This window comes from Scyliorhinus torazame, chromosome 2 (genome assembly GCF_047496885.1).
Source record: "Scyliorhinus torazame isolate Kashiwa2021f chromosome 2, sScyTor2.1, whole genome shotgun sequence".
NCBI lineage: Eukaryota > Metazoa > Chordata > Chondrichthyes > Carcharhiniformes > Scyliorhinidae > Scyliorhinus > Scyliorhinus torazame.
Genome location: NC_092708.1, coordinates 118,290 through 145,346, shown reverse-complemented (window position 1 = coordinate 145,346; position 27,057 = coordinate 118,290). Strand labels below are relative to the sequence as shown.

The 27,057-nt window shown below is 47.6% G+C and overlaps 1 protein-coding gene across 1 annotated transcript in view; it reads left to right on the top strand.

Annotated features, from left to right (window-relative positions):
* xrcc5 (X-ray repair complementing defective repair in Chinese hamster cells 5) overlaps window positions 1-27,057 on the top strand; it is a 361,785-nt gene that overhangs the window by 275,194 nt on the left and 59,534 nt on the right. Inside the window, exon 13 of the mRNA XM_072468320.1 lies at window positions 5,024-5,133. Within this exon, the coding sequence (XP_072324421.1) occupies window positions 5,024-5,133 (110 nt within the window). The remainder of the gene's footprint in view (window positions 1-5,023; window positions 5,134-27,057) is intronic.

Sequence of the window (27,057 nt, the reverse complement as noted above, 5' to 3'; positions counted from 1 at the left end):
CCTTGTAATGGTTTGTTCCACCCGGGGAAAAAGTCTCTGACTGTCTACTCTATCTATTCCCCTGATCATCTTATAAACCTCTATCAAGTCGCCCCTCATCCTTCTCCGTTCTAATGAGAAAAGGCCTAGCACCCTCAACCTTTCCTCGTAAGACCTACTCTCCATTCCAGGCAACATCCTGGTAAATCTTTGCACCTTTTCCAAAGCTTCTACATCCTTCCTAAAATGAGGCGACCAGAACTGTACACAGTACTCCAAATGTGGCCTTACCAAAGTTTTGTACAGCTGCATCATCACCTCACGGCTCTTAAATTCAATCCCTCTGTTAATGAACGCGAGCACACCATAGGCCTTCTTCACAGCTCTATCCACTTGAGTGGCAACTTTCAAAGATGTATGAACATAGACCCCAAGATCTCTCTGCTCCTCCACATTGCCAAGAACTCTACCGTTAACCCTGTATTCCGCATTCATATTTGTCCTTCCAAAATGGACAACCTCACACTTTTCAGGGTTAAACTCCATCTGCCACTTCTCAGCCCAGCTCTGCATCCTATCTATGTCTCTTTGCAGCCGACAACAGCCCTCCTTACTATCCACAACTCCACCAATCTTCGTATCATCTGCAAATTTACTGACCCACCCTTCAACTCCCTCATCCAAGTCATTAATGAAAATCACAAACAGCAGAGGACCCAGAACTGATCCCTGCGGTACGCCACTGGTAACTGGGATCCAGGCTGAATATTTGCCATCCACCACCACTCTCTGACTTCTATCGGTTAGCCAGTTCGTTATCCAACTGGCCAAATTTCCCACTATCCCATGCCTCCTTACTTTCTGCATAAGCCTACCATGGGGAACTTTATCAAATGCCTTACTAAAATCCATATACACTACATCCACTGCTTTACCTTCATCCACATGCTTGGTCACCTCCTCAAAGAATTCAATAAGATTTGTAAGGCAAGACCTACCCCTCACAAATCCGTGCTGACTATCCCTAATCAAGCAGTGTCTTTCCAGATGCTCAGAAATCCTATCCTTCAGTACCCTTTCCATTACTTTGCCTACCACCGAAGTAAGACTAACTGGCCTGTAATTCCCAGGGTTATCCCTAGTCCCTTTTTTGAACAGGGGCACGACATTCGCCACTCTCCAATCCCCTGGTACCACCCCTGTTGACAGTGAGGACGAAAAGATCATTGCCAACGGCTCAGCAATTTCATCTCTTGCTTCCCATAGAATCCTTGGATATATCCCGTCAGGCCCGGGGGACTTGTCTATCCTCAAGTTTTTCAAAATGCCCAACACATCTTCCTTCCTAACAAGTATTTCCTCGAGCTTACCAATCTGCTTCACACTGTCCTCTCCAACAATATCGCCCCTCTCATTTGTAAATACAGAAGAAAAGTACTCGTTCAAGACCTCTCCTATCTCTTCAGACTCAATACACAATCTCCCGCTACTGTCCTTGATCGGACCTACCCTCGCTCTAGTCATTCTCATATTTCTCACATATGTGTAAAAGGCCTTGGGGTTTTCCTTGATCCTACCCGCCAAAGATTGTTCATGCCCTCTCTTAGCTCTCCTAATCCCTTTCTTCAGTTCCCTCCTGGCTATCTTGTATCCCTCCAATGCCCTGTCTGAACCTTGTTTCCTCAGCCTTACATAAGTCACCTTTTTCCTCTTAACAAGACATTCAACCTCTCTTGTTAACCATGGTTCCCTCACTCGACCATCTCTTCCCTGCCTGACAGGGACATACATATCAAGGACACGTAGCACCTGTTCCTTGAACAAGTTCCACATTTCATTTGTGTCCTTCCCTGCCAGCCTATGTTCCCAACTTATGCACTTCAATTCTTGTCTGACAACATCGTATTTACCCTTCCCCCAATTGTAAACCTTGCCCTGTTGCACGTACCTATCCCTCTCCATTACTAAAGTGAAAGTCACAGAATTGTGGTCACTATCTCCAAAATGCTCCCCCACTAACAAATCTATCACTTGCCCTGGCTCATTACCCAGTACTAAATCCAATATTGCCCCTCCTCTGGTCGGACAATCTACATACTGCGTTAGAAAAGCTTCCTGGACACACTGCACAAACACCACCCCATCCAAACTATTTGATCTAAAGAGTTTCCACTCAATATTTGGGAAGTTAAAGTCGCCCATGACTACTACCCTATGACTTCTGCACCTTTCCAAAATCTGTTTCCCAATCTGTTCCTCCACATCTCTGCTACTATTGGGGGGCCTATAGAAAACTCCTAACAAGGTGACTGCTCCTTTCCTATTTCTGACTTCAACCCATACTACCTCAGTAGGCTGATACTCCTCGAACTGCCTTTCTGCAGCTGTTATACTATCTCTGATTAATAATGCCACCCCCCCACCTCTTTTACCACCCTCCCTAATCTTATTGAAACATCTATAACCAGGGACCTCCAACAACCATTTCTGCCCCTCTTCTATCCAAGTTTCCGTGATGGCCACCACATCGTAGTCCCAAGTACCGATCCATGCCTTAAGTTCACCCACCTTATTCCTGATGCTTCTTGCGTTGAAGTATACACACTTCAACCCCTCTCCGTGCCTGCAAGTACTCTCCTTTGTCAGTGTTCCCTTCCCCACTGCCTCATTACACGCTTTTGCGTCCTGAATATCGGCTACCTTAGTTGCTGGACTACAAATCCGGTTCCCATTCCCCTGCCAAATTAGTTTAAACCCTCCCGAAGAGTACTAGAAAACCTCCCTCCCAGGATATTGGTGCCCCTCTGGTTCAGATGCAACCCGTCCTGCTTGTACAGGTCCCACCTCCCCCAGAATGCGCTCCAATTATCCAAATACCTGAAGCCCTCCCTCCTACACCATTCCTGCAGCCACGTGTTCAACTGCACTCTCTCCCTATTCTTAGCCTCGCTATCACGTGGCACCGGCAACAAACCAGAGATGACAACTCTGTCTGTCCTGGCTTTTAACTTCCAGCCTAACTCCCTAAACTTGTTTATTACCTCCACACCCCTTTTCCTACCTATGTCGTTGGTACCAATGTGCACCACGACTTCTGGCTGCTCACCCTCCCCCTTAAGGATCCTGAAGACACGATCCGAGACATCCCTGGCCCTGGCACCCGGGAGGCAACATACCTTCCGGGAGTCTCGCTCGCGACCACAGAATCTCCTATCTATTCCCCTAACCATTGAATCTCCTACAACTATTGCTTTACTATTCTCCCCCCTTCCCTTCTGAGCCCCAGAGCCAGACTCAGTGCCAGAGACCTGGCCGCTAGGGCCTTCCCCCGGTAGGTCATCCCCCCCAACAGCATCCAAAACGGTATACTTGTTTTGAAGGGGAACGGCCACGAGGGATCCCTGCACTTTCTGCCTGTTTGTTTTTTTCCCCCTGACTGTAACCCAGCTATTCTTGTCCTGTACCTTGGGTGTGGTTACCTCCTTGTAACTCTTCTCAATCACCCCCTCTGCCTCCCGGATGATCCGAAGTTCATCCAGCTTCAGCTCCAGTTCCCTAACACGGTCTTTGAGGAGCTGAAGTTGGGTGCACTTCCCGCAGGTATAGTCAGCGGGGACACCGGTGGTATCCTTCACCACCCACATCCTACAGGAGGAGCATGTAACTGGCCTAGCCTCCATCCCCTCTTACCTGACAGAATATAGCTGCCCTGTGGACTAACTAGATCTCCGCCCACCGACCCTGCTCCCAGTCAGCTACACTTTCTGTAAACTCCTGGCTCTCTTCGCACTCTTTGCGGAAATGTCGGAAACAAAATGAAAGGAGCGCCTTACTCCCTCCTCACCTAACTCCCTTGGTCACCAAACTCTCACTATCACACTCAAATGCACCAAATTCAGCACTCAGTGCAAAGAAGTGGAGATGGAATGCAATGTGGAAAAGTGCGAGGTTATGCTCATTGGAAGGAGAAATGGAGGCATAGACCATTTTCTAAATGGGGAAATGCTTAGGAAATCAGAAGCACAAAGGGACTTGGGAGTCCTTGTTCACGATTCTCTTAAGGTTAATGTGCAGGTTCAGTCGGCAGTTTGGAAGGCAAATGCAATGTTAGCATTCATGTCGAGAGGGCTAGAATACAAGACCAGGGATGCACTTCTGAGGCTTTTTAAGGCTCTGGTCAGGCCCCATTTGGAGTATTGATAGCAGTTTTGGGCCCCGTATCTAAGGAAGGATGTGCTAGCCTTGGAAAGGGTCCAGAGGAGGTTCACAAGAATGATCCCTGGAATGAAGAGCTTGTCGTATGAGGAACGGTTGAGGACTCTGGGTCTGTACTCGAGGATCTTATTGAAACTTACAGGATACTGTGAGGTCTGGATAGAGTGGACGTGGAGTGGATGTTTTCACTTGTAGGAAAAACCAGAGGACAAAATCTCAGACTAAAGGGACGATCCTTTAAAACAGAGATGAGGAGGAATTTCTTCAGCCAGAGGGTGGTGAATCTGTGGAACTCTTTGCCGCAGAAGGCTGTGGAGGCCAAATCACTGAGTGTCTTTAAGACAGAGATCGATAGGTTCTTGATCAATAACGGGATCAGGGCTTATGGGGAGAAGGCAGGAGAATGGGGATGTGAAAATATCAGCCGTGATTGAATGGCGGAGCAGACTCGATGGGCCGACTGGCCTAATTCTGCTCCTAAGTCTTATGGTCTTATGGCCTGAATAGGGCTGGAAAGGGAGGCATACGTAGGATCCGGGCAACACTTAATCTGGACAAAGTGGGTAGAGTTTACAGAAATATTTGAAGATAAGATCAAGTTCAGTCAGTTGGACAAGTGAAAGGAAACTGATTGGGGCTCTCTTCAAGGAAGAAGATCAGCCATGATCTTATTGAATGGCAGAGCAGGCTCAATGGGCCGAATGGCCTACTTCTCCTGTTTTGTATGTTCATAAGTAAGTGGAAGCTTTCATGGCAACAATGGAGGTATATTGTGTCCATAATCCAAGAATCTTGATTTACAGTGAATATAAGTTCTGTCTCCAAACAGTAACCAAGCAGCTGATGGAGCGCGTGTACCAGTTCCTCGAAGTCAAAAATCGGGAGTACTACATGAAAAGCATGGACTGTATCAGAGTCTGCAGGGAGGAAGCTGTCAAGGTAAGCAGAGAACGTCATCTGCCATTTTAGATCCCTGACTCAGGAGTGAAAATGCTTTACAGTCAAAGAACGAATATAATTACAGTACAGGAACAGGCCCTTCAGCCCTCCAAGCCTGCACCGACCATGCTGCCCGTCTGAACTGAAGCCCCCGACGCCTCCGGGGTCCAGATCATCGAGTCATAGATGTTTACAACATGGAAACAGGCCCTTCGGCCCAGCTGGTCCATGCCGTCTAGTTTCTATCACTAAGCTAGTCCCATTTGCCTGCATTTGGCCCATATCCCTCTATACCCACCCTGCCCATGTAACTGTCTGACTGCTTTTTAAAGAACAAAATTGTACCCGCCTCGACCACTTCCTCTGGCAGCCCGTTCCAGATGCTCACCACCCTCTGTGTGAAGAAATTTCCCCTCTGGTCTCTTTTGCATCTCTCCCCTCCTTAAACCTCTGCCCTCTAATTCTAGACTCCCTACCTTTGCGAAAAGACGTTGATTATCTACCTTATCGATGCTCTTCATTATTTTATAGACATTTTATAGGTGCCTCCATTCCCATCCTATTCATGTATTTGTCAAGACGCCCATTAATGTCACTATCGTATCTGCTTCCACTCCTCCCCGGCTGCGAGTTCCAGGCACCCACCACCCTCTGTGTAAATACTTCCCTCGTACATCTCCTCTAAACGTTGCCCCTCGCACCTAAAACCTATGTCCCCTAGTAATTGACTCTTCCACCCTGGGAAAAGCTTCTGACTATCCACTCTGTTCATGCCCCTCATAATTTTGTAGACCTCTATCAGGTCGCTCCTCAACCTTCATTGTTCCAGTGAGAACAAACCAAGTTTCTCCAGCCTCTCCTCACGGCAATGTGAGAATATAAATAAGAGCTACTGCTGCTTGTAGCTAATCCGAGGGGGAGAATTGCTGTTGATGGTATGTCGGCTTGTCTTGTCATGCACCACCTTCACAGAACCGCTGTATAATGTCTGCGGCAGTTCTGTTAAGTTACCGTAGGTCGACCCCTCTTTCCCCCCCCCCCCCCCCCCCAACACCACCACCACCACTCTGCCCTCCTAGGAGAGATCTCTAGTTTCTAACTCTGATCAAATGGCCAGCATACTGACATTGGGCTTGGTTCTCCGCTGCCTGCCATTGGTACTGGAGTTCCCAATACGTCAGGCGTCGGCCAATCCAGTTCCGATGTATGGTCCTGATGTCAGCGGCATCGATGTTCTCGCCCCCCGCTGGCGGGAGGATGTAAATAAATCAAAGGTGGCAATGAGGTGGTGGTAAGTTCTCAGCAAAAGCCTCAGCTTTGTACCCTTACGTCCCCACCTCAATGAATTCCGGGCTCGACATGATGTTGAACTCTTCTTTCGCCGCCTTCGTCTCCGTGCCCACTTCTTTGGGCAAGAATCCTCCCCCCGTTCCACTGATCCTTTCATGTGCCTCCAACATTCTGCCTCCAAGTGGACGCCCCCCCCCCCCCCCCCCCCCCCCCCCCCCCCCCCCGCCGGGACAATTACCTGTCCTTGGTCTTTTCATTGAGAACTGTCGACGGGACATTGGCCGTCTTAATTTTAATTTTTCTGCCAGCTTTGACAAAGAGTCATCGGACTCGAAACGTTAGCTCTTTTCTCTCCCTACAGATGCTGCCAGACTTGCTGAGATTTTCCAGTATTTTCTCTTTCGTTGTAAATAAATCAAATCCTACTGATGGGCTGGGCATCAGATTCCCCAAGTCCGCTTGATTTTCCGGCACTCTGGGCCGGGATTCACGTGGGTGAGAATTGGTGCAGGGAAGAGATGATGAACGCAAACGGACAGGTGGTCTGAGGTGCATTTGTTTTAATGCGAGAAGTGTCGCAAGTAAGGCAGATGAATTTAGGGATTGGATTAGTACCTGGGAATATGATGTTATTGGTATTACTGAGACTTGGTTGAGGGAAGGGCAAGACTGGCAACTACATATCCCAGGGTATAGATGCTTCAGGAGAGATGCTTCAGGAGAGGGAGGTAAAATGGGTGGAGGAGTTGCATTACTGGTCAGAGATGATATCACAGCTGTGATTAAGGAGGGCACGATGGAGGATTTGAGCACTGAGGCACTATGGGTAGAGCTAAGAAATAGGAAGGGTGCAGTAACATTGTTGGCACTTTACTACAGGCCTCACAAAAGCGAGCGTGAAGTAGACAGATTACAGAAAAATGTAGGAGCAATAGGGTGGTCGTGATGAGAGATTTTAACTTCCCCAACATGGAATGGGACTCATGTAGTGTTGGAGGCATAGATGGAGCAGAATTTTTAAGGAGCATCCAGGAGAGTTTTTTAGAGCGGTATGTAAATAGTCCAAATCGGGAAGGGGCCATACTGGACCTGGTATTGGGGAATGATCCCGGCCAGGTGGTTGAAGATTCAGTCGGTGATTACTTTGGGAATAGCGATCACAATTCCGTAAGTTTTAGAATACTCATGGACAAAGACGAGAGTGGTCCTAAAGGAAGAGTGCTAAATTGGGGAAAGGCCAAGTATAACAAAATTCGGCAGGAGCTCGGGAATGTGGATTGGGAGCAGCTGTTTAAGGGTAAATCCACATTTGAAATGTGGGAGTCTTTTAAGGAAAGGTTGATTAGAGTTCAGGACAGACATGTGCCTGTGAAAATGAGGGATAGAAGTGGCAAGATTAGGGAACCATGGATGACAGGTGAAGTTGTGAGACTAGCTGAGATGAAAAAGGAAGCATACATAAGATCTAGGCGATTTAAAACTGATGAAGCTTTGGAGGAATATCAGGAAAGTAGGACAAATCTCAAACGCGCAATAAAGAGGGCTAAAAGGGGTCATGAAATATCTTTGGCTAACAGGGTTAAGGAAAATCCCAAAGCCTTTTATTTGTATATAAGGAGCAAGAGGGTAACTAGAGAAAGGATTGGCCCACTCAAAGACAAAAGAGGGAATTTATGCGTGGAGTCAGAGGAAATGGGTGAGATTCTTAATGAGTACTTTGCATCGGTATTCACCAAGGAGAGGGACATGACGGATGTTGAGGCTAGGGTTGGATGTTTAAATACTCTAGGTCAAGTCGGCATAAGGAAGGGGGAAGTTTTGGGTATTCTAAAAGGCATTAAGGTGGACAAGTCCACAGGTCCGGATGGGATCTATCCCAGGTTACTGAGGGAAGCGAGGGACGAAATAGCTGGGGCCTTAACAGATATCTTTGCAGCATCCTTGAGCACGGGTGTGGTCCCGGAGGACTGGAGAATTGCTAATGTTGTCCCTTTGTTTAAGAAGGGTAGCAGGGATAATCCAGGGAATTATAGACCTGTGAGCTTGACATCAGTGGTAGGCAAACTGTTGGAGAAGATACTGAGGGATAGGATCTATTCACATTTGGAAGAAAAAAGACTTATCAGTGATAGGCAGCATGGTTTTGTGCAGGGAAGGTCATGTCTTACAAACCTAATAGAATTCTTTGAGGAAGTGACAACGTTAATTGATGAGGGAAGGGCTGTAAATGTCATATACATGGACTTCAGTAAGGCGTTTGATAAAGTTTCCCATGGCAGGTTGATGGGAAAAGTGAAGTCGTATGGGGTTCAGGGTGTACTAGCTCGATGGATAAAGAACTGGCTGGGCAACAGGAGACAGAGAGTAGTGGTGGAAGGGAGTGTCTCAAAATGGAGAAAGGTGACTAGTGGTATTCCACAAGGATCCGTGCTCGGACCACTGTTGTTTGTGATATACATAAATGATCTGGACGAAGGTATAGGTCGTCTGATTAGCAAGTTTGCAGATGATACTAAGATTGGTGGAGTTGCAGATAGCGAGGAGGACTGTCAGAGAATACAGCAAAATATAGATAGATTGGAGAGTTGGGCAGAGAAATGGCAGATGGAGTTCAATTCAGGCAAATGCGAGGTGATGCATTTTGGAAGATCTAATTCAAGAGCGGACTATACGGTCAATGGAAGAATCCTGGGGAAAATTGATGTACAGAAAGAACTGGGAGTTCAGTTCCATTGTACCCTGAAGGTGGCAACGCAGATCGATAGAGTGGTCAAGAAGGCATACAACATGCTTGCCTTCATCAGATGGGGTATTGAGTACAAGAGTCGGCAGGTCATGTTACAGTTGTATAGGACTTTGGTTAGGCTACATTTGGAATACTGCATGCAGTTCTGGTCGCCACATTACCAGAAGGATGTGGATACTTTAGAGAGGGTGCAGAGGAGGTTCACCAGGATATTGCCTGGTATGGAGGGTGCTAGCTATGAAGAAAGGTTGCGTAGATTAGGATTGTTTTCGTAGGAAAGACGGAGGTTGGGGGGGGACCTGATTGAGGGCTACAAAATTATGAGAGGTATGGACAGGGTGGATAGCAACAAGCTTTTTCCAAGAGTGGGGGTGTCAATTACAAGGGGTCACGATTTCAAGGTGAGAGGGGGAAAGTTTAAGGGAGATGTGCGTGGAAAGTTTTTTACACAGAGGATGGTGGGTGCCTGGAACGATTTGCCAGCGGAGGTGGTAGAGACGGGCACGATAGCATCATTTAAGATGCATCGAGACAGATATATGAATGGGTGGGGAACAGAGGGAAGTAGATCCTTGGAAAATAGAAGACAGGTTTAGATAAAGGATCTGGATCGGCACAGGCTGGGAGGGCCGAAGAGCCTGTTCCTGTGCTGTAATTTTCTTTGTTCATTTGTATTTCCCAGCGTTACCTTGGCGATGTGGACCTCGCAATGGGTCATATCTTTAAGGGAGTTGCCCCAAAGTCCCATCAGCTGGTCCACCTTTCCCCCACAATGCAAATCGTGACCACCCACCAGAGACCCCCCCCCAATAAGAGAGCCCCACTAATAAGAGAGCCCTCCCCAATAAGAGAGATCCCCCCCATAAGAGAGACCCTCCCCAGAAACTCCCGATACGAGAGATCTGCACCAGAAACCCCCCCCCATAAGAGACAACCCACCAGGATCCCCCACCAGAGACCCCCAATAGACAGACCCAGTCTCGCATGGCTAAATGGTTTTAAGACCCCGAACCTCAGACCCTGCCAGGAACATTATGTAGACCGGGTGCAAGTTCCCTCCCTGATCCATACACCCACCCTCTGGCCCCGGGGATATCCCCAGTGCTGAGGCCCAGCTCTTGGGTGTTTGATTGTTGACTGCTGCCCCTGTGGTATTGATGCCCCCAGTGTCCAGGCCTCACAGTCTGATTGGAATGCTAGACAACAACACTCGCCTGCGACATGGCACGTCTACCTACGGTGTTGCGAGTCGTTCTTATACTCCTTTCTCTGTCCTTTCTGTAGCTCTGTTCCAATTATGGCAATCAGTGAATTTGCCCTTAGAACATAGAACATAGAACATAGAAAATACAGCACAGAACAGGCCCTTCGGCCCACGATGTTGTGCCGAACCTTTGTCCTAGATTAATCATAGATTATCATTGAATTTACAGTGCAGAAGGAGGCCATTCGGCCCTTTGAGTCTGCACCAGCTCTTGGAAAGAGCACCCTACCCAAACTCAACACCTCCACCCAACACCAAGGGCAATTTGGACTTTTAAGGGCAATTTATCATTGGCCAATTCACCTAACCCGCACATCTTTGGACTGTGGGAGGAAACCGGAGCACCCGGAGGAAACCCACGCAGACACGGGGAGGACGTGCAGACTCCGCACAGACAATGACCCAAGCCGGAATCGAACCTGGGACCATGGATCTGTGAAGCATTGTGCTATCCACAATGCTACCGTGCTGCCCTTAAGAACAAATAAATCTACACTATATCATTTTCCCGTAATCCATGTACCTATCCAACAGCTGCTTGAAGGTCCCTAATGTTTCTGACTATTTTACTTTGCCCTTCTTTCTATGTTGTCTATGTCCTAATGCTGAGAGTCGCCAGATATCAGATTATACCACCACAAGTTTCAACCGGCTATCGATCAAAGAGCCAAACACCTGTTAGATAGTTCAAGGTCAAAGGTACTTTAGTTACACACAATTAGTCATGCAACATTAACACTACTAGTTAATTACACCTATCGACTAAGACAACCTGTACTTAACTTCGGGCACCCGGCTCAGGTCAGGAAACAGTGGCTGCTGTTTGATTCTGGATCTTCTCGGGTCCAGAAGAGTAACTGTTGCTCAGCTAGGCTCATCCGTCTGGTAGCGAGCGTTGAACTTCTCCTTGCGTCTGGTGTTGCTGCACTTGGAGATGGCCGTGACCGGGGTACCAGGACCAAGAGAGGACAAACATGTGGCGAACTCTTCTTCTTATACTTAGCGGTTTTTGCGCTCTTTTGGACGGTCCTTCGATTTGGGCCTTACTAATTGGGTGATCTCTGATCACTCTGTTCGATTCCTTAACCAATAAGTGGGCGGGGATCTGGATGGCTGGGCGTGTCCCAAGCGGTCACTGACCCCATTGTTTGCGTTTCCCTTGAACAGGGAGTGGCGCCGAAATGTCCGGGACTGTCCCGGTCGCTCGAGTACCAGTCCTTTGTATTGGTGAAGATGGGCCATCAAATGCTAATCGGCCCCATTAAAATGCTAATTGGTCTGAGTTTCGGTACCGTCTGGACTTCTTGCTGACAAATATGCATTTCAGGCTCTGAGCCTGCCTGAGTCTTGGCTTGTCCATTTTACCCGCTAGGCTTTGCGAGTTTCTCCGTACCTAGTTAGAAGTGGCCATCCCAGTGGCTACAACGGGAATCCACTTGGGAGTTGTGGAAAACTAACATTGCCAATTCCCTATTAGCGAAAGCCTTCAGCTGTGCAGCCAGAGACAACCTGTCTCTGTTTAGCACACTGGGCTAAATCACTGGCTTTTAAAGCAGACCAAGGCAGGCCAGCAGCACGGTTCAATTCCTGTACCAGCTTCCCCGAACAGGTGCCGGAATGTGGTGACTATGGGCTTTTCACAGTAACTTCATTGAAGCCTACTTGTGACAATAAGCGATTTTCATTTCATTCATTTTCCGAGGCCGCCATGATCAGTGAGAATTAAAGTGACCTTCACCACCAGTCAAACACCCAAGAGCTGGGCCTCAGCATGGGGGATATCCCCTGGACCAGAGGGTGGGCATATGGATCGGGGAGGGAACTTGTACCCGGTCTAAGTAATGTTCCATCCGGGGTCTGAGTTCTTAAAACCTGCACCACAGACCGGGCTCTCCCCTTCAGTTGCTCGGTGGGACGGACAAGCAGCAGCTGAAGTTGCCCCTGGTATGGAGATACACTATTGGGTGGGGGGGGTGGGGGTTGTATGTTAGACCAGGGGGCGCTGAGCCAATCACCCCCAGCCCCGGGACGCTCCACCAACCAATAGTGGCCGAACCCCCCAACTTAGACCATCCCCCACTGGGGCTTTCCCACTTGCCCTGAGCGCTGGGTGGCTGTATCACAGTGGTTATCACTGTGGCTTCACAGCGCCAGGGACCCAGGTTCGATTCCCGGCTTGGGTCACTGTGGGTGCCATTGTCTCGCAAACCGAGAATACAGCCCATTTTACAGCCCAGGGGCATGGGAACCTGGATTGTAGTTTTAGGGTAAGGGAGAATGAGAGTATAGAGGTCAGGAGCACAGATTTGACGTCGCAAGAGGGGGCCAGTGTTCAGGTAGGTGGTTTGAAGTGTGTCTACTTCAATGCCAGGAGTATACAAAATAAGGTAGGGGAACTGGCAGCATGGGTTGGTACCTGGGACTTCGATGTTGTGGCCATTTCGGAGACATGGATAGAGCAGGGACAGGAATGGATGTTGCAGGTTCCGGGGTTTAGGTGTTTTAGTAAGCTCAGAGAAGGAGGCAAAAGAGGGAGAGGTGTGGCGCTGCTAGTCAAGAGCAGTATTACGGTGGCGGAGAGGATGCTAGATGGGGACTCATCTTCCGAGGTAGTATGGGCTGAGGTTAGAAACATGAAAGGAGAGGTCACACTGTTGGGAGTCTTCTATAGGCCTCCAAATAGTTCTAGGGATGTAGAGGAAAGGATGGCGAGGATGATCCTGGATAAGAGCGAAAGTAACAGGGCAGTTATTATGGGAGACTTTAACTTTCCAAATATTGACTGGAAAAGATATAGTTCGAGTACATTAGATGGGTCGTCTTTTGTACAGTGTGTGCAGGAGGGTTTCCTGACACAATATGTTGACAGGCCAACAAGAGGCGAGGCCACGTTGGATTTGGTTTTGGGTAATGAACCAGGCCAGGTGTTGGATTTGGAGGTAGGAGAGCACTTTGGGGACAGTGACCACAATTCGGTGACGTTTACGTTAATGATGGAAAGGGATAAGTATACACCGCAGGGCAAGAGTTACAGCTGGGGGAAGGGCAATTATGATGCCATTAGACGTGACTTGGGGGGGATAAGGTGGAGAAGTAGGCTGCAAGTGTTGGGCACACTGGATAAGTGGAGCTTGTTCAAGGATCAGCTACTGCGTGTTCATGATAAGTATGTACCGGTCAGGCAGGGAGGAAGGCGTCGAGCGAGGGAACCGTGGTTTACCAAAGAAGTGGAATCTCTTGTTCAGAGGAAGAAGGAGGCCTATGTGAAGATGAAGTGTGAAGTTTCAGTTGGGGCGATGGATAGTTACAAGGTAGCGAGGAAGGATCTAAAGAGAGAGCTAAGACGAGCAAGGAGGGGACATGAGAAGTATTTGGCAGGTAGGATCAAGGAAAACCCAAAAGCTTTCTATAGGTATGTCAGGAATAAGCGAATGACTAGGGAAAGAGTAGGACCAGTCAAGGACAGGGATGGGAAGTTGTGTGTGGAGTCTGAAGAGATAGGCGAGATACTAAATGAATATTTTTCGTCAGTATTCACTCAGGAAAAAGATAATGTTGTGGAGGAGAATGCTGAGACCCAGGCTAATAGAATAGATGATAATCTATGATTAATCTAGGACAAAGGTTCGGCACAACATCGTGGGCCGAAGGGCCTGTTCTGTGCTGTATTTTCTATGGCATTGAGGTACGTAGGGAAGAGGTGTTGGCAATTCTGGACAGGCTGAAAATAGATAAATCCCCGGGTCCTGATGGGATTTATCCTAGGACTCTCTGGGAGGCCAGGGAAGAGATTGCTGGACCTTTGGCTTTGATTTTTATGTCATCATTGGCTACAGGAATAGTGCCAGAGGACTGGAGGATAGCAAATGTGGTCCCTTTGTTCAAAAAGGGGAGCAGAGACAACCCCGGCAACTATAGACCGGTGAGCCTCACGTCTGTAGTGGGTAAAGTCTTGGAGGGGATTATAAGAGACAAGATTTATAATCATCTAGATAGGAATAATATGATTAGGGATAGTCAGCATGGCTTTGTGACGGGTAGGTCATGCCTCACAAACCTTATCGAGTTCTTTGAGAAGGTGACTGAACAGGTAGACGAGGGTAGAGCAGTTGATGTGGTGTATATGGATTTCAGCAAAGCGTTTGATAAGGTTCCCCAAGGTAGGCTATTGCAGAAAATACGGAGGCTGGGGATTGAGGATGATTTAGAGATGTGGATCAGAAATTGGCTAGCTGAAAGAAGACAGAGGGTGGTGGTTGATGGGAAATGTTCAGAATGGAGTTCAGTTACAAGTGGAGTACCACAAGGATCTGTTCTGGGGCCGTTGCTGTTTGTCATTTTTATCAATGACCTAGAGGAAGGCGCAGAAGGGTGGGTGAGTAAATTTGCAGACGATACTAAAGTCGGTGGTGTTGTCGATAGTGTGGAAGGATGTAGCAGGTTACAGAGGGATATAGATAAGCTGCAGAGCTGGGCTGAGAGGTGGCAAATGGAGTTTAATGTAGAGAAGTGTGAGGTGATTCACTTTGGAAGGAATAACAGGAATGCGGAATATTTGGCTAATGGTAAAGTTCTTGGAAGTGTGGATGAGCAGAGGGATCTAGGTGTCCATGTACATAGATCCCTGAAAGTTGCCACCCAGGTTGATAGGGTTGTGAAGAAGGCCTATGGAGTGTTGGCCTTTATTGGTAGAGTGATTGAGTTCCGGAGTCAGGAGGTCATGTTGCAGCTGTACAGAACTCTGGTACGGCCGCATTTGGAGTATTGCGTACAGTTCTGGTCACCGCATTATAGGAAGGACGTGGAGGCTTTGGAGCGGGCGCAGAGGAGATTTACCAGGATGGTGCCTGGTATGGAGGGAAAATCTTATGAGGAAAGGCTGACGGACTTGAGGTTGTTTTCGTTGGAGAGAAGAAGGTTAAGAGGAGACTTAATAGAGACATACAAAATGATCAGGGGGTTAGATAGGGTGGACAGTGAGAGCCTTCTCCCGCGGATGGAAATGGCTGGCACGAGGGGACATAACTTTAAACTGAGGGGTAATAGATATAGGACAGAGGTCAGAGGTAGGTTCTTTATGCAAAGAGTAGTGAGGCCGTGGAATGCCCTACCTGCAACAGTAGTGAACTCGCCAACATTGAGGGCATTTAAAAGTTTATTGGATAAACATATGGATGATAATGGCATAGTGTAGGTTAGATGGCTTTTGTTTCGGTGCAACATCGTGGGCCGAAGGGCCTGTACTGCGCTGTATCGTTCTATGTTCTATTTTCCTGTCGGTGTCACTTTTCAGTGTTCTACCTGCTGTTGCAGTTCAATCACCCTTGCCTGATGGACTTACATAATTTTAACGATATATATCAGCATCCATAGTTCAAAGGCCTCTTTTTCTTCTACAGACCTTTATTTGTTGTCTAGTTTTCTGATGCATTTGGGAAAGTGAATAAAATATAGTGAGTGGATTCTGCACTCCCCAGCCGCGTGTTTCTGGGCAGAATTCTATACACCATCCGTTTATCAATGGGATTTCCCATTGAAGCCCCCCACGCCACCGGGAAATCAGGGGCGGGGTGCACCACTGGCAGGAGAAGTAAATTGCTAGGGCCAGAGAATTCGGGCCAGTATTTTGAGGTGTTTCCCTTAATACAAGATTGTGTTTTCTTGTATGCTTGATAAAGCATACAAAGTGGCGAGGATTAGTGGGAAACTAGAGGTTTGGGAAGCCTTTAAAAATGAGCAGAGGACAACTGAAAAAGCAATAAGATGAAGTATGAGTGCAAGCTAGCTAGAAATATAAGGGAAGCTGTGCTCTGACTGTGAGATGTGGCAGGTCCGGGAGGCTTCCAGCGTCCCGGATGGCTTCATCTGCAGAAAGTGCACCCAACTGCAGCTCCTCACAGACCGCATGGTTCGGTTGGAGCAGCAATTGGATGCACTTAGGAGCATGCAGGTGGCGGAAAGCGTCATAGATCGCAGTTATGTAAGTGTGGTCACACCCAAGGTGCAGGCAGAGAAATGGGTGACCACCAGAAAGGGCAGGCAGTCAGTGCAGGAATCCCCTGTGGTTGTCCCCCTCTCGAACAGATATACCCCTTTGGATACTGTCGGGGGGGATAGCCTATCAGGGGAAAACAGCAGCAGCCAGAGCAGTGGCACCACGGCTGGCTCTGATGTTCAGAAGGGAGGGTCAAAGCGCAGAAGAGTAATAGTTATAGGGGACTCTATAGTCAGGGGAACAGATAGGCGCTTCTGTGGACGTGAAAGAGACTCCAGGATGGTATGTTGCCTCCCTGGTGCCAGGGTCCAGGATGTCTCCGAACGGGTAGAGGGAATCCTGAAGGGGGAGGGCAAACAGGTAGAGGTCGTTGTACATATTGGTACTAACGACATAGGCAGGAAGGGGCATGAGGTCCTGCAGCAGGAGTTCAGGGAGCTAGGCAGAAAGTTAAAAGACAGGACCTCGAGGGTTGTAATCTCGGGATTACTCCCTGTGCCACGTGCCAGTGAGGCTAGAAATAGGAAGATAGAGCAGACAAACACGTGGCTAAACAGCTGGTGTAGGAGGGAGGGTTTCTGTTATCTGGACCACTGGGAGCTCTTCCGGGGCAGGTGTGACCTGTATAAGATGGACGGGTTGCATCTAAACCGGAGAGGCATAAATATCCTGGCCGCGAGATTTGCTAGTGTCACACGGGAGGGTTTAAACTAGTATGGCAGGGGGGTGGGCACGGGAGCAATAGGTCAGAAGGTGAGAGCGTTGAGGGAGAACTAGGGAATAGGAACAGTGTGGCTCTGAGGCAGAGCAGACGGGGAGAAGTTGCTGAACACAGCGGGTCTGGTGGCCTGAAGTGCATATGTTTTAATGCAAGGAGCATTACGGGTAAGGCAGATGAACTTAGAGCTTGGATTACTACTTGGAACTATGATGTTGTTGCCATTACAGAGACCTGGTTGAGGGAAGGGCAGGATTGGCAGCTAAACGTTCCAGGATTTAGATGTTTCAGGCGGGATAGAGGGGGATGTAAAAGGGGAGGCGGAGTTGCGCTACTTGTTCAGGAGAGTATCACAGCTATACAGCGAGAGGACACCTCAGAGGGCAGTGAGGCTATATGGGTAGAGATCAGGAATAAGAAGGGTGCAGTCACAATGTTGGGGGTATACTACAGGCCTCCCAACAGCCAGCGGGAGATAGAGGAGCAGATAGGTAGACAGATTTTGGAAATGAGTAAAAACAACAGGGTTGTGGTGATGGGAGACTTCAACTTCCCCAATATTGACTGGGACTCACTTAGTGCCAGGGGCTTAGACGGGGCAGAGTTTGTAAGGAGCATCCAGGAGGGCTTCTTAAAACAATATGTAAACAGTCCAACTAGGGAAGAGGCGGTACTGGACCTGGTATTGGGGAATGAGCCCGGCCAGGTGGTAGATGTTTCAGTAGGGGAGCATTTCGGTAACAGTGACCACAATTCAGTAAGTTTTAAAGTACTGGTGGACAAGGATAAGAGTGGTCCGAGGATGAATGTGCTAAATTGGGGGAAGGCTAATTATAACAATATTAGGCGGGAACTGAAGAACATAGATTGGGGGCGGATGTTTGAGGGCAAATCAACATCTGACATGTGGGAGGCTTTCAAGTGTCAGTTGATAGGAATACAGGACAGGCATGTTCCTGTGAGGAAGAAAGATAAATACGGCAATTTTCGGGAACCTTGGATGACGAATGATATTGTAGGCCTCGTCAAAAAGAAAAAGGAGGCATTTGTCAAGGCTAAAAGGCTGGGAACAGACGAAGCCTGTGTGGCATATAAGGAAAGTAGGAAGGAACTTAAGCAGGGAGTCAGGAGGGCTAGAAGGGGTCATGAAAAGTCATTGGCAAATAGGGTTAAGGAAAATCCCAAGGCTTTTTACACTTACATAAAAAGCAAGAGGGTAGCCAGGGAAAGGGTTGGCCCACTGAAGGATAGGCAAGGGAATCTATGTGTGGAGCCAGAGGAAATGGGCGAGGTACTAAATGAATACTTTGCATCAGTATTCACCAAAGAGAAGGAATTGGTAGATGTTGAGTCTGGAGAAGGGGGTGTAGATAGCCTGGGTCACATTGTGATCCAAAAAGACGAGGTGTTGGGTGTCTTAAAAAATATTAAGGTAGATAAGTCCCCAGGGCCGGATGGGATCTACCCCAGAATACTGAAGGAGGCTGGAGAGGAAATTGCTGAGGCCTTGACAGAAATCTTTGGATCCTCGCTGTCTTCAGGGGATGTCCCGGAGGACTGGAGAATAGCCAATGTTGTTCCTCTGTTTAAGAAGGGTGGCAGGGATAATCCCGGGAACTACAGGCCGGTGAGCCTTACTTCAGTGGTAGGGAAATTACTGGAGAGAATTCTTCGAGACAGGATCTACTCCCATTTGGAAGCAAATGGACGTATTAGTGAGAGGCAGCACGGTTTTGTGAAGGGGAGGTCGTGTCTCACTAACTTGATAGAGTTTTTCGAGGAGGTCACTAAGATGATTGATGCAGGTAGGGCAGTAGATGTTGTCTATATGGACTTCAGTAAGGCCTTTGACAAGGTCCCTCATGGTAGACTAGTACAAAAGGTGAAGTCACACGGGATCAGGGGTGAACTGGCAAGGTGGATACAGAACTGGCTAGGCCATAGAAGGCAGAGGGTAGCAATGGAGGGATGCTTTTCTAATTGGAGGGCTGTGACCAGTGGTGTTCCACAGGGATCAGTGCTGGGACCTTTGCTCTTTGTAGTATATATAAATGATTTGGAGGAAAATGTAACTGGTCTGATTAGTAAGTTTGCAGACGACACAAAGGTTGGTGGAATTGCGGATAGCGATGAGGATTGTCTGAGGATACAGCAGGATTTAGATTGTCTGGAGACTTGGGCGGAGAGATGGCAGATGGAGTTTAACCTGGACAAATGTGAGGTAATGCATTTTGGAAGGGCTAATGCAGGTAGGGAATATACAGTGAATGGTAGAACCCTCAAGAGTATTGAAAGTCAAAGAGATCTAGGAGTACAGGTCCACAGATCACTGAAAGGGGCTACACAGGTGGAGAAGGTAGTCAAGAAGGCATACGGCATGCTTGCCTTCATTGGCCGGGGCATTGAGTATAAGAATTGGCAAGTCATGTTGCAGCTGTATAGAACCTTAGTTAGGCCACACTTGGAGTATAGTGTTCAATTCTGGTCGCCACACTACCAGAAGGATGTGGAGGCTTTAGAGAGGGTGCAGAAGAGATTTACCAGAATGTTGCCTGGTATGGAGGGCATAAGCTATGAGGAGCGATTGAATAAACTCGGTTTGTTCTCACTGGAACGAAGGAGGTTGAGGGGCGACCTGATAGAGGTATACAAAATTATGAGGGGCATAGACAGAGTGGATAGTCAGAGGCTTTTCCCCAGGGTAGAGGGGTCAATTACTAGGGGGCATAGGTTTAAGGTGAGAGGGGCAAAGTTTAGAGTAGATGTACGAGGCAAGTTTTTTACGCAGAGGGTAGTGGGTGCCTGGAACTCACTACCGGAGGAGGTAGTGGAGGCAGGGACGATAGGGACATTTAAGGGGCATCTTGACAAATATATGAATAGGATGGGAATAGAAGGATACGGACCCAGGAAGTGTAGAAGATTGTAGTTTAGTCGGGCAGTATGGTCGGCACGGGCTTGGAGGGCCGAAGGGCCTGTTCCTGTGCTGTACATTTCTTTGTTCTTTGTTCTTTGGAAGATAGGAAGAGTTTTTTTCAATTTATAAAAGGTAAGAGAGAGGCAAAAATGGACATTGGACCACTGGAAAATTTGGCTGGAGAAGTAATGATAGGAAACAAAGAAATGGCAGAGGAACTGAATACTTACTTTGCATCAGTCTTCACGGTGGAAGACACCAGTAGGATGCCAGAGCTCCAGGAGAACCAGGGGGCAGAGGTGAGTGCAGTGACCATGACTAAGGAGAAGGTTTTGGGGAAACTGAAAGGTCTGAAGGTGGATAAATCACCTGGACCAGATGGACTACACCCCAGGGTTCTAAAAGAGATAGCTGAGCAGATTGTGGAGTGATGATCTTTCAGGAATCACTGGAGGCAGGAAGGGTCCCAGAGGACTGGAAAGTGGCTAATGTAACACCCCTGTTTAAGAAGGGAGGGAGGCAGAAGACAGGAAACTATAGGCTGGTTAGCCTGACTACCGTCATTGGTAAGATTTTAGAGTCCATTATTAAAGATGAAGTCGCGGAGTACTTGGAAGTGCATGGTAAAATAGGACCGAGTCAGCGTGGCTTCGTCAAGGGGAGGTCATGTCTGACAAATCTGTTAGAGTTCTTTGGGGAAGAAACAAGGAAGTTAGACAAAGGAGAACCAGTGGACGTGATTTATTTAGATTTCCTGAAGGCCTTTGACAAGGTGCCGCATCGGATACTGTTTAATAAGTTTAGAGCCCATGGTGTTCATGGTAAGATCCTGGCATGGATAGAGAACTGGCTGACTGGCAGAAGGCAGAGAATGGGGATAAAGGGGTATTTTTCAGGATGGCAGCCCATGACTAGTGGTGTACATGGACATTAATGATCTGGAGGAAGGAACTGAAGGCACTGTTGCTAAGTTTGGAGATGACACAAAGATCTGTAGAGGGACAGGTAGTATTGAGGAAGCAAGGGGACTGCAGAAGGACTTGGACAGCGAGGAGAGTGGGCAATGAAGTGGCAGATGGAATACAATGTGGAAAAGTCTGAGGTTATGCACTTTGGAAGGAGAAATGAGGGTATAGACTATTTTCTAAATGGGAAGATGCTTAGGAAATCAGAAGCACAAAGGGACTTGGGAGTCCTTGTTCACGATTCTCTTAAGGTTAATGTGCAGGTTCAGTCGGCAGTTAGGAAGGCAAATGCAATGTTAGCATTTATGTCAAGAGGGCTAGAATACAAGACCAGGCATGTACTTCTGAGGTTGTATAAGGCTCTGGTCAGACCCCATTTGGAGTACTGTGAGCAGTTTTGGGCCCCGTATCTAAGGAAGGATGTGCTGGCCTTGGAAAGGGTCCAGAGGAGGTTCACAAGAATGATCCCTGGAATTAAGAGCTTGTCGTATGAGGAACGGTTGAGGACTCTGGGTCTGTACTCGTTGGAGTTTAGAAGGCTGCGGGAGGTTCTTATTGAAACTTACAGGATACTGTGAGGCCTGGATAGAGAGGATGTGGAGAGGATGTTTCCACTTGCAGGAAACACCAGAGGACAAAATCTCAGACTAAAGGGATGATCCTTTAAAACAGGGATGAGGAGGAATTTCTTCAGCCAGAGGGTGGTAAATCTGTGGAACTCTTTGCCGCAGAAGGCTGTGGAGGCCAAATCACTGAGTGTCTTTAAGACAGAGATAGACAGGTTCTTGATCAATAAGGGGACCAGGGGTCATGGTCTCATGGTCTTATGGTAATGAGAAGGGAATCATTGCCAATCTGGCTGTACGAAACCCCTTGGGGATGAGTGACCATAACATGATAGAATTTTTTATCAAGCTGGAGAGTGAAGTAGTTCGGAGACGAGGGTGCTGAATCTTAATAAAGGGAACTATGAAGATATGAGGCGTGAGTTGGCCTTGATAGATTGGGGAGAGTTACTTAAAGGGATGACAGCAGAGAGGCAATGGCAAACATTCAAGGAACGCATGGGGGAACAACAGCAACTGTTCATCCCTGTCTGGTACAACAGCAAAGCGGGTAAGAGGGCCAATCCATGGCTTACAAAGGAAATTAGAAATAGTATCCGATCCAAGGAAGAAGCATTCAGATTGTCCAAGAAAAATAATAGGTCTGAGGATTGGGAGCAGTTTAGAATTCAGCAAAGAAGGACGAAGGGATTGATTCAGAAGGGGAAAGTACAGTACGAAAGGAAGCTTGCAGGGAACATAAAGACTGACACTTAGAGTTTCTACAGATATGTGACGAGAAAGAGGTTGGTAAAGAGAAATGTAGGCCCTCTACAGACAGAAACAGGGGAATGCATAATAAGGACCAAAGAAATGGCTGAACAATTGAATACATACTTTGGTTCTGTCTTCACAAAAGAGGACACAAATTAGATCCCAGAAATGCTGGAGAATGAAAGGTTTAGTGAGAGGGAATAACTGAGGGAGATCGCCATTAGTAGAGAAATGGTGCTGGGAATATTGATTGGATTGAAGGGGAGGTCGTGCCTGACAAACCTGTTAGAGTTCTTTGAAGAGACAACAAATAGGTTAGACCAAGGAGAGCCAATGGATGTTATAAGAACAAACAAAGAACAAAGAAATGTACAGCACAGGAACAGGCCCTTCGGCCCTCCAAGCCCGTGCCGACCATGCTGCCCGACTAAACTACAATCTTCTACACTTCCTGGGTTCGTATCCTTCTATTCCCATCCTATTCATATATTTGTCAAGATGCCCCTTAAATGTCCCTATCGTCCCTGCTTCCACTACCTCCTCCGGTAGCGAGTTCCAGGCACCCACTACCCTCTGCGTAAAAAACTTGCCTCATACATCTACTCTAAACCTTGCCCCTCTCACCTTAAACCTATGCCCCCTAGTAATTGACCCCTCTACCCTGGGGAAAAGCCTCTGACTATCCACTCTGTCTATGCCCCTCATAATTTTCTATACCTCTATCAGGTCTCCCCTCAACCTCCTTCGTTCCAGTGAGAACAAACCGAGTTTATTCAACCGCTCCTCAGAGCTAATGCCCTCCATACCAGGCAACATTCTGGTAAATCTCTTCTGCACCCTCTCTAAAGCCTCCACATCCTTCTGGTAGTGTGGCGACCAGAATTGAACACTATACTCCAAGTGTGGCCTAACTAAGGTTCTATACAGCTGCAACATGACTTGCCAATTCTTATACTCAATGCCCCGGCCAATGAAGGCGAGCATGCCGTATGCCTTCTTGATTACCTTCTCCACCTGTGTTGCCCCTTTCAATGACCTGTGGACCTGTACTCCTAGATCTCTTTGACTTTCAATACTCTTGAGGGTTCTACCATTCACTGTATATTCCCTACCTGCATTAGACCTTCCAAAATGCATTACCTCACATTTGTCCGGATTAAACTCCACCTGCCATCTCTCCGCCCAAGTCTCCAGACAATCTAAATCCTGCTGTATCCTCCGACAGTCCTCATCGCTATCCGCAATTCCACCAACCTTTGTGTCGTCTGCAAACTTACTAATCAGACCAGTTACATTTTCCTCCAAATCATTTATATATATTACAAAGAGCAAAGGTCCCAGCACTGATCCCTGTGGAACACCACTGGTCACAGCCCTCCAATTAGAAAAGCATCCCTCCATTGCTACTCTCTGCCTTCTATGGCCTAGCCAGTTCTGTATCCACCTTGCCAGCTCACTCCTGATCCCGTGTGACTTCACCTTTTGTAATAGTCTACCATGAGGGACCTTGTCAAAGGCCTTACTGAAGTCCATATAGACAACATCTACTGCCCTACCTGCATTAATCCTCTTAGTGACCTCCTCGAAAAACTCTATCAAGTTAGTGAGACACGACCTCCCCTTCACAAAACCGTGCTGCCTCTCACTAATACGTCCATTTGCTTCCAAATGGGAGTAGATCCTGTCTCGAAGAATTCTCTCCAGTAATTTCCCTACCACTGAAGTAAGGCCTGTAGTTCCCGGGATTATCCTTGCTACCCTTCTTAAACAGAGGAACAACATTGGCTATTCTCCAGTCCTCCGGGACATCCCCTGAAGACAGCGAGGATCCAAAGATTTCTGTGAAGGCCTCAGCAATTTCCTCTCCAGCCTCCTTCAGTATTCTGGGGTAGATCCCATCAGGCCCTGGGGACTTATCTACCTTAATATTTTTTAAGACACCCAACACCTCGTCTTTTTGGATCACAATGTGACCCAGGCTATCTACACCCCCTTCTCCAGACTCAACATCTACCAATTCCTTCTCTTTGGTGAATACTGAGGCAAAGTATTCATTTAGTACCTCGCCCATTTCCTCTGGCTCCACACACAGATTCCCTTGCCTATCCTTCAGTGGGCCAACCCTTTCCCTGGCTACCCTCTTGCTTTTTATGTACGTGTAAAAAGCCTTGGGATTTTCCTTAACCCTATTTGCCAATGACTTTTCGTGACCCCTTCTCGCCCTCCTGACTCCTTGCTTAAGTTCCTTCCTACTTTCCTTATATTCCACGCAGGCTTCGTCTGTTCCCAGCCTTTTAGCCCTGACAAATGCCTCCTTTTTCTTTTTGACGAGGCCTACAATATCACTCGTCATCCAAGGTTCCCGAAAATTGCCGTATTTATCTTTCTTCCTCACAGGGACATGCCGTTCCTGTATTCCTTTCAACTGCCACTTGAAAGTCTCCCACATGTCAGATGTTGATTTGCCCTCAAACATCCGCCCCCAATCTATGTTCTTCAGTTCCTGCCTAATATTGTTATAATTAGCCTTCCCCCAATTTAGCACATTCATCCTCGGACCACTCTTATCCTTGTCCACCAGTACTTTAAAACTTACTGAATTGTGGTCACTGTTACCGAAATGCTCCCCTACTGAAACATCTACCACCTGGCCGGGCTCATTCCTCAATACCAGGTCCAGTACTGCCCCTTCCCTAGTTGGACTGTCTACATATTGTTTTAAGAAGCCCTCCTGGATGCTCCTTACAAACTCCGCCCCGTCGAAGCCCCTGGCACTAAGTGAGCCCCAGTCAATATTGGGGAAGTTGAAGTCTCCCATCACCACAACCCTGTTGTTTTTACTCTTTTCCAAAATCTGTCTACCTATCTGCTCCTCTATCTCCCGCTGGCTGTTGGGAGGCCTGTAGTATACCCCCAACATTGTGACTGCACCCTTCTTATTCCTGATCTCTACCCATATAGCCTCACTGCCCTCTGAGGTGTCCTCTCGCAGTACAGCTGTGATATTCTCCCGAACAAGTAGCGCAACTCCACCTCCCTTTTACATCCCCCTCCATCCCGCCTGAAACATCTAAATCCTGGAACGTTTAGCTGCCAATCCTGCCCTTCCCTCAACCAGGTCTCTGTAATGGCAACAACATCATAGTTCCAAGTACTAATCCAAGCTCTAAGTTATCTATCTTGACTTCCAAAAGGCCTTTGATAAGGTGCCTCACGGGAGACTGCTGAGTAAAATAAAGGCCCATGGTATTCGAGGCAAGGTACTAACATGGATTGACGATTGGCTGTCAGGCAGAAGGCAGAGAGTTGGGATAAAAGGTTCTTTTTCGGAATGGCAACCGGTGACGAGTGGTGTCCCGCAGGGTTCAGTGTTGGGGCCACAGCTGTTCTCTTTATATATTAACGATCTAGATGACGGGACTGGGGGCATTCTGGCTAAGTTTGCCGATGATACAAAGATAGGTGGAGGGGCAGGTAGTATGGAGGAGGTGGGGAGGCTGCAGAAAGATTTAGAGAGTTTAGGAGAGTGGTCCAAGAAATGGCTGATGAAATTCAATGCGGGCAAGTGCGAGGTCTTGCACTTTGGAAAAAAGAATAGAGGCATGGACTATTTTCTAAACGGTGACAAAATTCATAATGCTGAAGTGCAAAGGGACTTGGGAGTCCTCGTCCAGGATTCTCTAAAGGTAAACTTGCAGGTTGAGTCCGTAATTAAGAAAGCAAATGCAATGTTGTCATTCATCTCAAGAGGCTTGGAATATAAAAGCAGGGATGTACTCCTGAAGCTTTATAAAGCATTAGTTAGGCCCCATTTAGAATACATTGAGCAATTTTGGGCCCCACACCTCAGGAAGGACATACTGGCACTGGAGTGGGTCCAGCGGAGATTCACACGGATGATCCCAGGAATGGTAGGCCTAACATACAATGAACGTCTGAGGATCCTGGGATTATATTCATTGGAGTTTAGGAGGTTGAGGGGAGATCTAATAGAAACTTACAAGATAATGAATGGCTTAGATAGGGTGGATGTAGGGAAGTTGTTTCCATTAACAGGGGAGACTAGGACCCGGGGGCACAGCCTTAGAATAAAAGGGAGTCACTTTAGAACAGAGATGAGGAGAAATTTCTTCAGCCAGAGAGTGGTGGGTCTGTGGAATTCATTGCCACAGAGGATGGTGGAGGCCGGGACGTTGAGTGTCTTTAAGACAGAAGTTGATAAATTCTTGATTTCTCAAGGAATTAAGGGCTATGGAGAGAGAGCGGGTAAATGGAGTTGAAATCAGCCATGATTGAATGGTGGAGTGGACTCGATGGGCCGAATGGCCTTACTTCCACTCCTATGTCTTATGGTCTTATGGAAGGCGAATAAATCCCCAGGGCCTGAGAATCTGCATCCCAGAGTGCTTAAGGAGGTGGCTCTGGAAATAGTGGACACATTGGTGGTCATCTTCCGGGATTCTATAGATTCTGGAACTGTCCCTGCAAATTGGAGGGCAGCTCACGTCACTCCGATATTCAAAAAGGGAGGTAGAGAGAAAGCAGGGAATTATAGGCCAGTAAGCCTAACATCGGTAGTGGGGTAAATGCTTGAATCCATTATCGAGGACTTTATAGCGGAACATTTAGAAAGCAATGGCAGGATGTGTCAGAGTCAGCATGGATTTAAGAAGGGGAAATCACGCTTGACAAATCTGTTGGAATTCTTTG